At 47.5% G+C, this 18023-nt stretch overlaps 1 protein-coding gene across 6 annotated transcripts in view; it reads right to left on the minus strand.

Moving 5' to 3' along the window:
- Window positions 1-18023, minus strand: part of LOC144689047 (3',5'-cyclic-AMP phosphodiesterase 4C-like) — a 278616-nt gene that overhangs the window by 76384 nt on the left and 184209 nt on the right. The window contains exon 1 of one of the 6 annotated variants that reach the window (XM_078556186.1): window positions 10831-10846. The exons of 4 other annotated variants lie outside the window; for them this stretch is intronic. Coding sequence is in view for 1 of the 2 variants with exons in the window: in XM_078556183.1 (XP_078412309.1) it covers window positions 10296-10381 (86 nt within the window). In the remaining variant the exon portion in view is untranslated. Of the gene's footprint in view, window positions 1-10295; window positions 10484-10830; window positions 10847-18023 lie in introns of those variants that run through there. One more of the 6 variants, XM_078556183.1, reaches the window with a different exon arrangement.

An 18023-nucleotide genomic window follows, 5' to 3' on the forward strand; every position in this document is an offset into this window, starting at 1 on the left:
TTGAGTTATCCCTAGTGTCCTAGCTAATATTTGTCCTTCAATCAACATTGTTAAAAAAAACTGATTATCTAGTCATTACCACACTGCTGTTTGTGGGTTCTTGCTGTTCACAAATTGGCTGCTGCATTTCCTACATTACAACAGTGATTACACTTCACAAATTACTTCATTGACTGGAAAGCACTTTGGGACATTCTGAGGATGTGAAGAGGCACCACAGAAATGAGAGTCATTCTTTTAATGACATCATTATGAACGAACATACAGAGTTCTGTGCTGTGCGTGATTGTATGTATACTGCATGCAGTGAAAAGCAGTGCAAGTCTGAGAGGCCTGGGTCCCGAGCTCCAGCAAGACCAAGCTGGACACCGTCCAGGGCAAAGCAGCCCACTTGATTGGCACCACATCCACAAACATTCACTCCCTGCACCACTGATGCACAGTAGCAGCAGTGTGTACCATCTACAAGATGCACTGCAGAAACTCACCAAGGCTCATTAGACAGCACCTTCCAAACCCGCTACCATTACCATCTAGAAGGACAAAGGCAGCAGATAGATGGGAACACCAGCACCTGGAAGTTCCCCTCCAAATCACTCACCATCCTGACTTTTTTTTTAAATTCATTCACTGGATGTGAGCTTCGCTGGCTAGACCAGCATTTATTGTCCATCCCTCGTTGCCCTTGAGAAGGTGGTGGTGAGCTGCCTTCTTGAACCGCTGCAGTCCATGCGGTGTAGGTACACCCACAGTGCTGTTAGGAAGGGAGTTCCAGGATTTTGACCCAGCGACAGTGAAGGAACGGCAATATATTTCCAAGGCAGGATGGTGAGTGATTTGGACGGGAACTTCAAGGTGGTGGTGTTCCCATCTATCTGCTGTCCTTGTCCTTCCAAATGGTATTGGTTGTGGGTTTGGAAGATGCTGCCTAGGGACCCTTGGTGAATTCCTGCAGTTCATCTTGTAGATGGTACACTCTGCTGCTACTGTGTGTCAGTGGTGGAGGAAGTGAATGTTTGTGGATCGGGTGCCAATCAAGCGGGCTGCTTTGTCCTAGATGGTGTCAAGCTTGAGTGTTGTGGGAGCTGCACTCATCCAGGTAAGTGGAGGGTATTCCATCACGCTCCTGACTTGTGCCTTGTAGATGGTGGACAGGCTTTGGAGAGTCAGGAGGTGAGTTACTCATCGCATGATTCCTAGCCTCTGACCTGCTCTTGTAGCCCAGTATTTATATGGCTAGTCCAGTTCAGTGTCTGGTCAATGGTAACCCCCAGGATGTTGACAGTGGTGGATTCAGTGATGGTAATGCCATTGAACATCAAGGGGCGATGGTTGGATTCTCTCTTGTTGGAGATGGTCATTGCCTGACACTTGTGTGGCGCGAATGTTACTTGCCACTTGTCAGCCCAAGCCTGGATATTGTCCAGGTCTTGCTGCATTTGGACATGGACTGCTTCAGTATCTGAGGAGTTGTGAATGGTGCTGAACATTGTGCAATCATCAGAGAATATCCTCACTTCTGACCTTATGATGGAAGGAAGGTCATTGATGAAGCAGCTGAAGATGGTTGGGCCAAGGACACTACCCTGAGGAACTCCTGCAGTGATGTCCTGGAGCTGGGATGACTGACCTCCAACAACCACAACCAACTTCCTTTGTGCTAGGTATGACTCCTAGGAAATATATCGCCGTTCCTTCACTGTCGCTGGGTCAAAATCCTGGAACTCCCTCCCTAACAGCACTGTGGGTGTACCTGCACCACATGGACTGCAGCGGTTCAAGAAGGCAGCTCACCACCACCTTCTCAAGGGCAACTAGGGATGGGCAATAATGCTGGCCCGGCCAGCGATGCCCACATCCCGTGAATTAATTAAAAAAACATCAATGGAGATAACTTTCTCTCAGCAAATTCCCAATTTTTTTTTTAGAAAGCAGGGCAAGTTTTACTTTTAGAATGTCGTGTCTCATGAGACTGTGTTTCGAATTGACTGGATTCACAGGGCTCTGAGAAAGGTCCTAACTTGTTTACTCAATAAGTAATACAAACCGTTCCAGTGTGGGTAGAAGTAAGACTTCTATTTATGTACCGACAGCCAAGCTGGTCTCTTCTTGTCTTATTTAAAGACCGAAGATCCAGGGCCCTTTGTGACGTGCTCCTGGAGCAAGTCTGCAGGGAGCAGGGATCAGTCAGGATCAGGAAATGCTCAGTTCAAGCCCAGGCCATTAGTTTCCAGCAGCCACTGTCTGGACAGACCCTCTACGAAGTTCCTCCAACGAGGTTCAACAAGATGGGTCTGGGGAGATGGTGGGTGAGGATGACAGGAGCTGGTGGGGGGCGGGGGTGCTGTGGGGTGAAGGTCTCCTCCATATCTGGGATGAACATTGCATAACAAAGCTCTAGAATCTTGGATTTTGGCTGACCAGCCCAGCCCATCCACACCATCGCGGCAGGAGGAGTTAAATCAGCAAACAGCTCATCATACGGCTCAGATAGGGCGGCTCCCATTGGGAAGCCCAATGGTCAGGCTACAGGAGGCCAGGAGAAACTGAGAGCCATCAACACAAATACACCTTAAAGCACGAGTGAGTGGGTGAGTGGTTGAGTGGGTGAGTGAGTGGGTGAGTGGGTGAGTGAGTGAGTGAGTGAGTGAGTGAGTGAGTGAGTGAGTGAGTGAGTGAGTGAGTGAGTGAGTGAGTGAGTGAGTGAGTGAGTGAGTGAGTGAGTGAGTGAGTGAGTGAGTGAGTGGGTGAGTGAGTGAGTGGGTGAGTGGGTGAGTGGGTGAGTGAGTGGGTGAGTGAGTGAGTGAGTGAGTGAGTGAGTGAGTGAGTGAGTGAGTGAGTGAGTGAGTGAGTGAGTGAGTGAGTGAGTGAGTGAGTGAGTGAGTGAGTGAGTGAGTGAGTGAGTGAGTGTGAGTGAGTGAGTGAGTGAGAGTGAGTGGGTGAGTGGGTGGGTGAGTGAGTGAGTGAGTGAGTGAGTGAGAGAGTGAGTGAGTGAGTGAGAGTGAGTGAGTGAGTGAGTGGGTGAGTGGGTGAGTGGTTGAGTGAGAACCTTAAAGTGTTTGCCAAATGATACATCAGAACGATTCTGGGACTGAAGAGTTAAATTGCGAGAATAAACTGCCTAAATTAGGCTCATATTCCTTGGATTTAGACGATTAAAGGGTGATCCACCCTATTTCCTCTGGTTGGGGTTGGGGGGGGTCCAGAATAAAGGGGTATAACCTTAAAATCGGAGCTGGGCCCATACAGGGGTGATGTCAGGAAGCACTTTTCCATACAAAGGGGAGTGGGAATCTGGAATGCTCTCTCTCTCAGGGCGGGGGCTGGGGTGGGGGCGGTGGGAACGTGGGGTCAATTGAAAATTTTAAAATCGACATTGATAGATTTTTGTTAAGTAAGGGGATGACTGAACTAAAGGTGGATAGAGGGCGTTAAGATACAGATTGTTAAGACAATTCAAGGAACTGAATGGTCTCCTGTTTCTGTGCTATACTAGAGAGTTGTGCTCTTTTGGACTTGAACCCTCTCAGGTGGATGGAAAAGATCCCACCTCCATTACTGGAATAAGAGTGGGAGGTTCCCCTCAATATCCTGATCAATATTTATCCCTCAGCCAGCATCATTGTGACAGGTGATCTGGTCATTGTTATATTGCACTTTTGTGGGATCTTGCTATGCAGGAATTGGCTGCTGCATTCCCTGCATTACAAAAGGACACACGATCAGCTGTAAAGTGCTTTGGGAATGATCAGAGGTTCTGAAAGTTGTTATAGAAGAAATGCAAATCCCTTAATGACACAGGTCAGCAGCTCTCGGGCCTGAATGGCCTCCTCCTGTTGCAATGTTCTGTTGATACAGCTCGATGAGACGTGGTAGAGGTTAGGCTCGCGTAGAGCATAAATACACAGGCCAAACTGCCTGCTTCTGTGCTACCAATCCTCATAACTAGAGTGGCAGAAAGAACCTTTTGACACTGATAAAGAAGCATAAAAGCTCCCCTGCTGCATGGGGTTATTTCTCAGGATGGTCATTCTGTGACCTTTCAAAGAAAGGTAGTTAATTTAGTGCTAATTTGTACCAATCCCCCCACCCCTCCCCGGTCACACAAATCCCTCCAGCTCTAAATGCTCCCCCATTCCCAAACACGCTGCTCCTGAGAGTCAAGCTTCTTGAATGCAGTCCCATTAATAGTGACAGTGTCTCATGTCATTAGAACCTTGCCCAATATAACAGCCTCCCAAAGCTCAGTAACTGCTCCATTCCCCAGCATGGCATATCTTGGCTTGAGTGAGCAGAAAAATCAATTCTCCTCCAGTAAGAGTGTTTCCTAAAAGTTTTAAATGCTCTCTTGAGGAGTGAACTGACCCGAGAGGGCACGCTGTCAGCATTGAGGTCACTGGCTGCAAAACTGTTAGAATGTTTTGTACATGCTTGTCATTTAAAAAGATATTAACAATATTCCATTCATTGATAAAGAGAAAAGGCTTTGGCACTCAGAGCTGCAGCACCTCCTCCTCCGATACCATTCCTCCTCCAACTGTCTTGTCCCACTCACAGCATGTCGGGGCCAATGCACTGAGCTCCAACTGTTGACACAGAGCTGGGCTCGAGGGTAGCTCTGATGTAGGGCTCTGTGTTGTAGGTGGCTTGTCCACCAAAGAAAGTGATAGGAACAGGAGGATGTAATTCAGCCGCACTGGCTTGTTCCGACATTCAAAGCGATCATGGCTGATCGACATCTTAACTCCATCCCCTTGGCTCCATACCCTTTTACACCCTTTTCAGCAAAATCTATCAATGTCTGTTTTAAAATGATTAAAAAGCTCGAGCTGCTACATCAATTAATGGCAGAATATTTCTCATTACCACCTTTCCTCTTGAAGGCTGGCTCTGGTTTTCAGATTATGTCCTAGAGTCTCTCACCAGTGGAAAAATTCTATCCATCTACCCTAATGATTCCTTTCAAAACTCTAAAAAACCTCAATCAAACCACCACCCCCCCTTTAACCTTCACGTCATTGCTCCTGCATTGCAGAACCCTGGTAACGTTCTGGTGAAGCTGCCTGAGGCTAACAGATCCTTCTATTCCTTTCTCCCTCGTGTATATCTAGTTTCCCCACACAGTAAATGCATAATTTCACCTCATCCTCTCCTGCCGGCAGTGGGTTCACCACTCTCTACGTAAAGAAGTTAATGTGAATCAGGATTAGCACTCGATCCGATACCAGAGTGAAGGGAAACAGGATTGAGGGAACAGCAATGTTCACTCCAATCTGCCTCGGGAGCAAGTCCGAGTCTTAACACCTAACTTGCTCTCTGCAGGTTTAGTGCCAGTGCCGAGGCACAGCTGTTTCACACCAATCCCCAACTCACTGTGAAAATGCATATTGAGATCTGAACAAATAAATACTGATGTTAAAATGAATCTACTGAATGGACCAAGTTGCTCATAACCTCGGCATTGCTGAGATTGGCTTCTGGCCTGACATTCTCTCTGGCAGTTGTGACTATCCATTTTCACGAACATCATCTGTCTCTGCCTCAGATCATTTGCTGCGAAAGCTCTCATCCATTGGCCTCCAGACTCAACTGTTGCCAACTGGCCGCTCCTGACCGGCCTCCCACCCTCAGTAAGCTTAAGCTCATCCATAACTCTGCTGCCCACATCCTAACTTGCACCAAGCCCCGTTCACCCATCACCCCGTTCACCCATCACCCTGTACTCGCTGGCCCACATTGGCTCCAGGTTTGCCGACAGTGCCATTTTGAATTCCCACCTTCATGTTCAAACCTCTCCATGACCTTGCTATCTCTGTCACCTCATCCAGCCCTGGAACCCTCAGAAATCTCGGAGTTCCTCCAATTCTGGCCCCTTGTCCCATTCTCTCCGCCTCACCACGGATGGCCGTGCCTTCAGTTGTTGAAGCACCATTTGCCGGACTTATCTCCTTAATCCTCTCGGCCTCTCTCCCCCACTTTTCCACTTTAAGACCGATCCCTTTCCGCCGAGCATTGGCTCACCTGTCCCACTATCTCGGTGTATGTGGCTTGGTGCCAATTTGAGTCTGATTACGTCCCTAGGACCTGTCTCGGGAGGTTAAAGGTGCTATATAAATGCAAGTTGTTGAACATGAGCAGGGAAAAGAGGCACAATGCATCATGGGAGACATTCCACCATTGGAAAGTAATGACAAAAATGCTGCTGGTGACCGTCATCGAGAGTGTATGTTTCTGACGGGGGAGGGGGAACATACTCACAGCCTGAACATTGTAGCTGATGGGAGAAGGTCAGAAATCTGCTTCAGTGCATTTGTTACGAATGCTGTAGATAAAGGGAATGATCGATTATCGGAGGGGCTTTGACCTCCGAGGCAGAGAGAGAGAACGAGAGAACATACTGATTTCTTTATGCTCAAATCAGTGACAAGCCACATCTGGAGCCAGTTCCACTGGGCGAGCTGGAGACAAATACAATTAGTTCCATTTTAAAGTGGCTCTACCTCATCCCCCAACCCCGCAAGCGCAAGCTTAAAGGGGGAATACTGGCGCCGAACACCACCCCAATGCCTCGACTGGCTACCCGATTGCCGAGGACATCACAGCCGAGCTCCATCCTGTCCTCATGCATCATCCATTCTCCCGGAGGAGTCACTGAGGAGTAATTGGGGTGGGGAGGAGGTGCACAGCCAGGCCATTGGCATGTGCAGAATAAGCAGCAGCTTGTAGACTGTGAGCTGGCACACACTAAGTGGGATAATTCTGATTTCACACAGCACAGACAAGAACTATTACCCCATCAGTCCAGAGGCCAAGGCTTTCGCCCAATTCCTATTACTTTCCACCCTTCTGTTAAACACTAACACTGTTCAGGTTTACTAAGGACAGCAAGAGGCTTGCATTTATATAGCACCTTTCATATTCTCAGGGCATTCTCAAAGTGCTTTACAACCAAGGAAGTACTTTTCAAAGTGCAGTCGCTGTTGCAATGTAGCACACAGCAAGATCCCACAAACAGCAGAATGATAATGGCCAGGTAATTTGTTTCAACGATAATGGTTGAGGGTTAAATATTGGCCAGGGCACCAGGAAGAGCTCTGCATGCTCTTCTAACTGAGAGAGAGACAGAGAGAGAGAGAGCGAGTGAGCAGAAGGGTCCACAGTTTAATGTCACATCCAAAAGACAGCATCACTGACAGTGCCGCACTCCCACAGTACTGGGAGTGTCAGCTCAGATTTTGGGGTTGCAGCTCTGGAGTGGGACTTGAACCCACGGCATTCTAACTCCGAGTCAAGAGCGGTGCCCACTGAGCCAACCTGTGTGTCCGAGAGGCAGGAGGACATGAGATGCCCCCAGCAGCCCCACCATGGGGTTCTGCAATGATCTATTCCTTATACTTCCCATTCTACAGATAAGCCAAGTCAATGGTTATGGGTGTATGTTTATACAAGCTTATACCCCTTACCCGCAAACCAACTCCATCATAGCATCATCAACTGGTCCCAGAATCAATACATGTACCAGCCTGAGGCAGCACTTAGTCACTCACCATTTAGACAAACAGACAACAACAATCACTAACTGCATTAATATAACATCTTTTTAAAATCGGGAAGCATCCCAAGGCGCTTCCCAGTACAGTTATCAAACAAAATTTGACATCAACCATACAAGGCAATATTAGTACAGGGAAAGAGGTAGGTTTTAGGGAGCAGCTTACAGGAGGAAAGAGAGGTTTATTCCAGAGCTTTGGGCCCAGGCAGCTGAAAACACGGCTGCCAATGATAGGGTGATGAAAGTTAGGGATGTGCAAGATGTCAGAATTGGAGAAACGAAGGTATCTCAGAGGGTTGTGAGGCTGGAGGAGTTACAGAGTGAGAGTACTGAGGTGAGGCCATGGGAGGGATTTGAAAACAAGGATGAGAATTTTGAAGTTGAGTTGTTGCCTGACTGGAAGCTAGTGTAGGTCAGCGAGCATAGAGGGTGATGGGTGAATGGGACTTGGTGAAAGTTAGGATACAGGCAGCAGTTTTGGATGAGCTCAGGTTTGCAGAGTCCAGCCACGGGAATATTCAGTCAGACAGACAGTCCAAGACTGCTGCAGCCTCCACAACAAACTTGAGCCACACAGTTTCCCGATATGTGCTTCAAAGTGGGAAGTGGAGTGTGGTTCATCAAATCTACCCTTCAAGATCCTAACCCAGAAGATGTAGAGGCTGGAGAAGCTGGGATTGTCCTCCTTGGAGCAGAGAGGAAAAATGAGGAAGAGTTTTGATAGATGGAGAGAAACTACTTCCATTGGTGGGAGACGCAGTAACCAGAGAACACAGAGTGAAGAAACCAGAGGGGAGATGAGGAAAACTTTTAGTTCAAATACAGTAAGTTCTAGTGACCTGGAATACGTTGCCAGAAAGCCTAGGGAGAAGCAAATTCAACAATTTTTTTCAGAAGGGAATTGAACAAATACTTGAAAGGGAAAAATTTACAGGGCTACGGGTGAAGAGCAGGGAGGTTGGGATTAATTAGATAGCTTTTTTCAAAGAGCCAGCACAGGCGCGAAGGACCGAATAGCCTCCTTCAGTGTTGCAAGATTCAAGGATAAGATGGTAAATGGGTCCCGGGTAAAAAGGAAAACAGCAGGAGGGTGGAGCTTTCTGAACTAGTTGAAGGCTGTAGTGGGGATGGATGAATTGCAGGACAATCTTTGGAAGGATAAGAGGTGCTAAGTTTGTTTCAAGTAAAGAGCATGGAACCAGTCTCCTTCCCTGGCTGTACTCAGTGCAAAGAACATTATCCACACCCCCTGTCTCCCAGAGATATCTCCGTACAGAAACATTTAGTTAACAGTGCAATGGCTGATCTGAGGTAGGCAAACACAGTACAGGCAAATCCCTAAACAGTTGTCGGTTGACTGGTATGAGATGTGGAGAAATCTGAGCCTAGACAGTGGGGGGACTCTTCCTCTCCTTTTCTGGATAGTGCAGTGGGAGTTTTTCCTTTTACATCCACCTTCCTGAACAGAGCCTTGCTTTAACGTCTCATCCGAAAGACGGCACTTCTAACAGGGCAGTTCTCGCTCACTAACTCCACTGATATGTAAACCTGGGTTATAAACTCAGGAGGTGTGAACTGTCAACTAGGATCAGCTTGGTCTGTGCTGTGCCAGGTAATTCCTTTAAACAGCAGCACTGGCCAAGTGATAGGACAATTGCAATGGTCAAGAAATAAAAGTCAAGCTTGCTTTTCTATAGCACTTCTCATCACCTCGGGTAGTCCCAAAGTATTTCACAGTTAATGTAGTACTTTAAAAGTCACTGTTGTAATGTAGGAAACACAGCAGCCAATTTGTGCACAGCAAGCTCCCACTAACTGCAATGTGATAAAGACCAGATCATCTGCTTTAGTGATGCTGGTTGAAGGACAGATATTGGCCACAATACCTCCATTCTTCCTCAAAGTAATGCCGTGGGATCTTCACTGCTCCCAAAGGGGCAGATAGGATCTTGGTCTAAGGGTGAAACCGCCAATGGTGCAGCACTTTCTCAGTACTGGTGCTGCGAGTGTCAGCCAGGATTTTGCACTCATTTTTCTAGATTGGGACTTGACAACCTATTAACTGCAATAGGTCGCATTCTCGCCTCCAAAATCAGAAGCTTGGGGGTTCAAATCCCACTCCAGGACTTGAGCACAGATGTCAAGGCTGACGCTAACAGTGCTGTTCTCTCAGAGGCGCTGTCTTTTGGGTGAGGTGTTAAACTTGAGGGCCCACCTGCCTTCTCAGGTGGATGCAAGAGATCCTCTGGATCCTTGAAGAGGAGCTGGGGACCTGCTCTACATTTACCCGCAAATCAACAGCACAAAAATTAGATTCCACTGGTCATGATCAAACTGCCGTTTGTGAAGCAAAAGCAGAAAATGCTGGAAAATCTCAGCAGGTCTGACAGCAACAATGGAGAGAGAAGCAGAGTTAACGTTTGGAGTCCTCCGGCTTCAAAGCCCCTGTTTTCCCCTCTCCACAGATGCCACCAGACCTGCTGAGCTTTTCCAGCACTTTGCGTTTTTACTTCGGATTTCCAGCATCCGCAGTATTATCATTTTATTTTGCTGTTTGAGAACTGACATTAAAACAGTGACTACACTTGAAAAATCATTGGCTGCGAAACTGAGAGTGTTTTGTCTTTATTTCCAGCCACTGACTCACAGTTTAGCTGGTGGCCGTGAGCAGATTTAATCTTTCAAGAGCATTCGGAACCTTCCACTCCGCGTTTCTCACTGTCTCGCCTCTCCGGTTACTCACCAAATCCACGAGTGTCGGCGGCTGGGGAAGTGATTGAAATGCAGGCGCCTCAGCCTCTCCCTCTGCTCCAAGCCCAGGGACTCCATTCTCGGTCAAACTCCTTTCCCCACAGTCGCTGTCCTCAGAGGCGGCACTGGACGGAATTCAACATCTTCCGGCCCGAGTTGGGACTCTTCACTGGGAGGCGGGGGGAGAGGTAACAACCCCCCACCACCCCCCCCTCAGCCCTCAGCCCACCCTCACCCCAGCCACAGAACCACCAGCCAAAGATGGTCTGGAGTTTGGTTTTATTTACAGCCGCCGATTAAACTGGCTGCTTCCCAACAGGAACACTGAGCGAGAAGCCGATTGTCCAGGTGAGGTTTTGTTCTGTGTGTGTGTGTGTGTTTTTAAAAAAAATTATCCACAGCTCAAACCTTGCAAACCACCCACTCGGAAATCATTGCACAATTGCCCATTCCTCCAAGATTTGGTGGTGGGGGGTGGGGGGGGAAGAGATAGAGAGAGAGAGAGAGAGAGGGGGGGAGAACCACACCTGAGCTTCGCCTAGAAACCAGCAGCAATGCTTAGCTTTTTTTCCAGCAGGTATCAGACCCAAAAAAAACACCGAGCGAGGGGAAACCGGCGACAATGTGCGAAAAGTTTCTGCAGTTTCCTGATCTTCCCTCCCCCAAGTTCGGGGCCGCTTTGTCCGGGTGATGCGGCAGCTTCTTGCTCTGAGCTCAGTTAACAAGCCCCGTCCACATTTCCGGGTAGAAGGTTTTATCCAGGGAGTTGGGTTTTTTTTTACACCCCCCCCACCCACCCACCCAATAAGACTCTGGTCGCCAATCCTCTCCTGTGGCTGATAGACTTGTGCAATCGATGATGATACTTGATCCCTCCCAGGCTCTCACCTGAAACCTTGTCTCATACAATCAGCTCCTTTACTAGAAAATGCAGTCACCAACTCGCCCGGCTCTCGGCAGCTTTTACGAGTTCAGTTGCTCTGCCTGGAGTCTGGCGGTTTTCTGTTCTTTGCACAAACTCGAACGTCAGAGAATTCTTCCCCCCCCCCACCACCACCAAGTTCACAAGCGTTGCCCTCAACTGCTCATTTGAGTAACTCCCCACCCACCATCCAATTACCCCCTCTGGTCGAGAGGCTGAACGAATATACCCCTCGCAGTGTTACTGGAGAGAATTTTGCCTCTTTCAACACTCACTGCCTGGGCTGCGCTGTACTAGAGGTTGCCTTTTAACAGACAGGGTCGGAAGGCAGGCAGAAAGCTGATGTCACAGGCTGGATTCGCCCTGGGGTATGGATATAGATTTCAGCTGGGGGAGGATTGATTTTGTGTGACTGCAGGGGGAGGGGAGGCTCCCTGGGTGTTCGACAGCTAACACCCCCCATCCCCACATTCTTCCAGGGCCAAATATAACATCAGAGATTTCCCCCACCCCCCAATTGACAAGTCCATACCATAACTTCCTAGTGATCAGGGAATGTTTGTTCAGAGAGAGAAAAAGAATGTAAGGGGAGTTTTGGTCGCAGAATTGTGTTAACCCTTTCCTGGAGACTGAGAGGAGCTGAGGCTCTAATACCCACCCTGAACTCAAGTTCAGGAATCTCAGCCGGAGATCGAACCTTGATCTCAAGTCATCAGCCTCGTCTCAGTGGGTGGCTCTCTTGTCTCTGAGTCAAATCCTAGTCCAGAGACTTGAGTACAAAACTGAGACCTGCACTCCCAGTGCAGTACTGAGGGAGTGCTGAAAGCGGAGGGGCATGTTAGTGGGGTGGTGAAAAATGCACATGGACACGTCTTTATCAAACGAGGCATAGATTACAAAAGTAGGGAGGTCACGTTGGAGTTGTATAGAACCTTGGTGAGGCCACAGCAGGAGTACTGTGTGCAGTTCTGGTCGCCACATTATAGGAAGGATGTGATTGCACTGGAGGGGGTGCAGAGGAGATTCACCAGGATGTGGCTGGAATGAAACATTTAAGTTATAGAGAGAGGTTGGATAGACTTGGGTTGTTTTCATTGGAGCAGAGAAGACTGAGGGGTGACCTGATCGAGGTGTACAAGATTATGAGGGGCATGGACAGGGTGGATAGGGAGCAGCTGTTCCCCTTATTTGAAGGGTCAGTCACGAGGGGACATAAGTTCAAGGTGAGGGGCAGGAGGTTTAGGGGGGATGTGAGGAAAAGCTTTTTTACCCAGAAGGTGGTGATGGTCTGGAATGCGCTGCCTGGGAGGGTGGTGGAGGCAGGTTTATCCTTTAAAAAGTACCTGGATGAGCACTTGGCACATTCAAGGCAATGGGCCAAGTGCTGGTAAATGGGATTAGGTAGGTAGGTCAGGTGTTTCTCACATGTCGGTGCAGACTCGATGGGCCAAAGGGCCTTTTCTGCACTGTGTGATTCTGTGAGTGCTGCACGATCAGAGTCTTTAGGGTGAGATGTTAAACCCTCTCAGTGAGACATAAAAGATCCCATCCCATCCCATCACCTTGTAGGAGACCTGAGGAGCCTCCAGGGTACTGGCAAATAGTTATCCCTCAACCAGCAACACAAAGAATAGATTAGCTAGCCATTATCACATTGCTGTTTGTGGGATCTTGCTGTGCACAAATTGGCTGCTGCGTTTTCTAATTGACAACAATGACTGCGCTTCAGGAAAGTACTTCATCGCCTGTAAAGTACTTTAGTGTGTCTTGAGGTCATGAAAAGTGCTCTAGAAATGCAAATTGTTTTAGCTTTTGGATTATGGAAAGGAAGTCGATCAGCAAAGGGCTCCTCCTGTCAATTGGTGCCCAGTGACACTTGCTGGAATGTTCAAAGTGCACGGTTATCAGGCCAGCATAGGGTCAGGGTTGGAGTCGGGTTCAACTCTCCCCGATGATGCCTGTTGATAATCTCACACAATGAATGGATCCTTGGGTGAGATTCTTAGCACCCATCTTGATCTCGATGGAGGCTGGAATATCACCGGACTCCATGACTCCAAGATTAGATTATGATAGAGATTACGTAATCCAGAGGGAAAGGCTAGGACCAGAGACGGAACTTTAAAATCAGAGGCAGTCAATTCAACAGAGACGTTCGGGAACACTTCTTCACACAAAGGCTGGTAGAATTGCAGAACTCACTCTCTCTCAAAAAGCTGTGGATGTTAGCTTAATGAATCATTTTAAAATCTGAGATTGATAGATTTTCACTTGACAATGGTGTAAAAAGTATATGGACCAAGGTGGGTAGATGGAGTTCGGATGCAGATCAGCCACAGGCTAACTGAATAGTGATACAGACTCTAGGGGTTAAATTACCTCTTCCTGTTCCTTTGTTCCGATTTGAATATTACTGAAAAGAGAGGCATGTTGCCAAAGCTTTTCACCTTGTACTTATCAAGACAAATGTGAGAATGCCAAACAATTACAACAATTTATACTACAGGAGAAAAGGGCACTGATTGGTTGGCAAGTTGACTCTGATTGGCTAAAGCATTGCCATGGAGAAAGCAACAGGGAACTATTGGCTTCCCAAGCTCCCAGGTAATTGAATGCGGAGGCTGGTGGGGTGATAAGTGAGGACAAGGGGTACCCTATCATGTTTCTGGGAGGGAAAGGAAGGTGTGAGGGCGGATGCGCGGGAGATGGGCCGGACACGGTTGAGGACCCTGTCAACCGCCATGGGTGGAAAACCTCGATTAAGGAAGAAGGAAGACATGTCAGAGGAACTGTTTTTGAAAGTGGCATCATCAGAACAGATGCGACGGAACAGTATTTCCATCCATTGTTTTATCTCTGCCTTTTAGTCTATTTCGACTCCTTCACCCCCACCCCCACTAGGGTTATCTGTACCTTGCTTGTCCTGCTTTCTACCCTTAATTAGCACATTCCTTAAATAATGTCATCACCGTCCTGTTGTCTGTGACATCTTTTAGTTATCTCCACCTATCACTGGCCCTCTATCCAGCTCTACCTCTCCTACCACCACCCACCACCCCCCCCCCCCCCCACCCAAACCCCTTATATTACACCGCTCTTCTATTTTTACTTAGTTCTGTTGAAGAGTCATACGGACTCGAAACATTAACTGTGTTCCTCTCCGCAGATCTGCCAGATGCTGAGTTTTTCCAGGTATTTTTATTTTTGTTTTCCATCGAGATAAAGGTGGGTGCTCAGAATCTTACCCAAAGATCCATTCATTGTGTGAGATTATCAACAGGTATCATTGGGGAGAGTCAAACCCAACCCCAACCCTGACCCTATGCTGGCCTGATAACCGTGCACTTTGAACATTCAAGTAAGGGTCACCAGGCACCATTAGACAAGAAGAGTCCTTTGCCGATTGTCATTTATACACAGGGACCCATTCTCTGCAAACGAAAGGAGTTAAAGACTTATCAATCATTGCCAAGCAGCAGACTGTACATTTCCATTGCAGAGTATGTTTGGGAACATGGCCGCGCTTTGTTCCCGTGTTTCAATGTCTGTTATGATGCATCCCCATAACTAGTAATGAGCCTGGGCCATTCTTCATTGGCCAATTTCCGTGAGGGGATTTAATCAGGCATTAGGCCCTCTCATTTACATAGGTAAAGGGGGGGGGTGGGCACAATTCCTATTCTAGCCAGCTGCTAGGGGCACCTGTTAAATGAGTGAGGTAGGGAACCAGAGAAGTTTTGGGAGGGAATTCCAGAGCTCAGGGCCTAGACAGTTGAAGGCAGGGCCGCCAATGGTGGAGCGATTAAAATTGGGAATGTGCAAGGGGCCAGGATTGGAGGAGAGCAGAGATCTCAGAGGGCTGTAGGCTGGAGCAGATTTCAGAGATCAGAGCAATCAAGAGCCCTTCCTTCCCTCCGCCAACACAAACAATCAGAACCAGAAAACAAAGGCGAGCAGGAACATTCAATGCAGACAGCACTGATGTCAATGGTTAGCATCAGTATCACAGCAACGTCACAGAGCTTGTGTCTAAATACCATTAGGCTTCTGCACCTGGCAGATCAACATGCTCGAGAAGTGACACATCTCAGAGGGAAGGGAGTGCCCAAACTCAAACAAGGAATTCAAGATTGGTGAGTAACACGAGGATTAGGAAATGTAACTCATCTCTTAGATAATCGCCAATGTTTGATTTCTGTAAATAAGGGGCGTGTGTTTTATCCGCAAGTTTCTTGTTGCCCTTTCACCTCGATCACACAGAAGGCAACTAAAACCTGTTCAGATAAACCAAAACTAACAAAGTAAAACCGGATGACATTACAGGGCTTGGGCCAATGATAACAATAGTTATATGGGCTTTACAATGTAAATGGTACCTTTACCTGACATTATTTCTATTCTCCTCCCCAACCCCCACAATTTAACAGACATACTCGCTCAGTTAATGTTGACACTCTCCCTATCCACTTGCCCTCAGTTAATCCTCAGGTATTTATGCAAAATTGAAAGTTGACTCCGATATGTCAGCCCCTCAATTTCCTCTCATTTAATGATTAATCTCAGACTGTGCAACAGTTGCTGAGCAGGAATGATCAACACCATTAAGGAAATGTAAGCACCCAACACCAGCAGGCTTAGTCAAACCTGCTCCCCAAGAACAATAAATGCTCAAGTTTCAGTTGGCTGAGCTCAGTTTTTTAAAACTATCAGTAACAGTGAGTTGTCTTTTTACAAGTCATTTGCTCGATTTTGTGAGAGATTTTTGTTTGTTGCTCCTTGGGCCATTGCAAAGCGCTTTACAGCCACAACCACATACTCTGAAGTGCGATCACTGTTGTAATGTAGGAAAGCCGACAGGCACTATGCACGCAGCAAGATCCCACAAACGGCAAAGGTCAGGTAAACAGATAATGTGATGTTGGTTGAGGAATAAATATTGCCCATTTCGACCTTTTGTTTGTGACATCTTTTGCAATCTCTCCTTTGCCTCCACCTATCACTGGCCTTCTAACCAGCTTCACCTGTCCCACCCCCACTTAAACAGTATATATTTCACCACATTTCTACTTCTCTTTCGTTTTGAAGAAACGATGTCGAAACGTTAACTCTGTCTTTCTCTCCACAGATGCTGTCAGACCTGCTGAGTTTTTCCAGCAATTTTTGTTTTTGTTTCAGATTTCCAGCATCTGCAGTATTTTGCTTTTATCTTATTTGCCCATTTCACTATTCTCTGTGGGACCAGTTTGCTAGATGGCTAGAGTGTGATGCACGATCATGCCAATGTGGCAGGTTCAATCCAGATAAAAGCAAAATACTGCAGATGCTGGAAATCTGAAACAAAAAATACCTGGAAAAACTCAGCAGGTCTGACAGCATCTGCGGAGAGGAACACAGTTAACGTTTCGAGTTCGTATGACTCTTCATCAGAACTAAGGAAATAGAGAAATGAGGTGAAATATAAGCTGGTAGAGGGGGGTGGGACAAGTAGAGCTGGATAGGGGGCCAGTGATAGGTGGAGGCAAAGAAGAGATTGCCAAAGATGTCATAGAGAAAAGGACAAAGGGGTGTTGACGGTGGTGATATTATCTAAGGAATGTGCTAATGGGGACATTAAGGGTAACAAGCAGGACAAGCTAGTGGCAGATGGCCCTAGTGGGGGTGGGGTGGGGGGAAAGGATCAAAATGGGCTAAAAGGTGGAGATAAAACAATAGATCAAAATAAATTTTAAAATAGGTGGGAAAAGAAAAATATATTTTTTTTTCAAATTATAAATTATTGGAAAAAGGGGGATCGGAAAGGGGGTGGGGATGGAGGAGAGAGTTCATGATCTGAAATTGTTGAACTCAATATTAAGACCGGAAGGCTGTAAAATGCCTAATCGGAAGATGAGGTGCTGTTCCACCAGTTTGTGTTGAGCTTCACTGGAACATTGCAGCAGGCCAAGGATGGACATGTGGGCATGAGAGCAGGGTGGTGCGTTGAAATGGCAAGCGACAGGGAGGTCTGGGTCATGCTTGCGGACAGACCGAAGGTGTTCTGCAAAGCAGTCACCCAGTCTGCGTTTGGTCTCACCAATGTAGAGGAAACCGCATTGGGAGCAACGAATGCAGTAGACTAAATTGAGGGAAGTGCAAGTGAAGTGCTGCCTCACTTGAAAGGAGTGTTTGGGCCCTTGGACAGTGAGGAGGGGGGAAGTAAAGGGGCAGGTGTTGCACCTTCTGCGGTTGCATGGGAAGGTGCTGCGGGAGGGGGTTGAGGTGTAGGGGGTGATGGAGGAGTGGACCAGGGTGTCCTGGAGGGAACGATCCCTGTGGAAAGCCACCAGGGGGGGGTGAAGGGAAGATATGTTTGGTGGTGGCATCATGCTGGAGTTGGCGGAAATGGCGGAGGACGATCCTTTGAACGCGGAGGCTGGTGGGATGTTAAGAGAGGACAAGAGGGACCCTATCATGGTTCTGAGAGGGAGAGGAAGGTGTGAGGGCGGATGTGCGGGAGATGGGCCGGACACGGTTGAGGGCCCTCCTTTCCGATCCCCACTTTTCCAATAATTTATAATTTGAAAAAAAAATATTTTTCTTTTCCCACCTATTTTTAAATTTATTTCGATCTATTGTTTTATCTCCACCTTTTAGCCCATTTCGATCCCTTCCCCCCATCCCACTCCACCCCCACTAGGGCCATCTGCCGCTAGCTTGTCCTGCTTGCTACCCTTAATGTCCCCATTAGCACATTCCTTAGATAATATCACCACAGTCAACACTCCTTTGTCCTTTTGTCTATGACATCTTTGGCAATCT

The sequence above is a fragment of the Cetorhinus maximus genome, chromosome 13, assembly GCF_964194155.1.
Source record: "Cetorhinus maximus chromosome 13, sCetMax3.hap1.1, whole genome shotgun sequence".
NCBI lineage: Eukaryota > Metazoa > Chordata > Chondrichthyes > Lamniformes > Cetorhinidae > Cetorhinus > Cetorhinus maximus.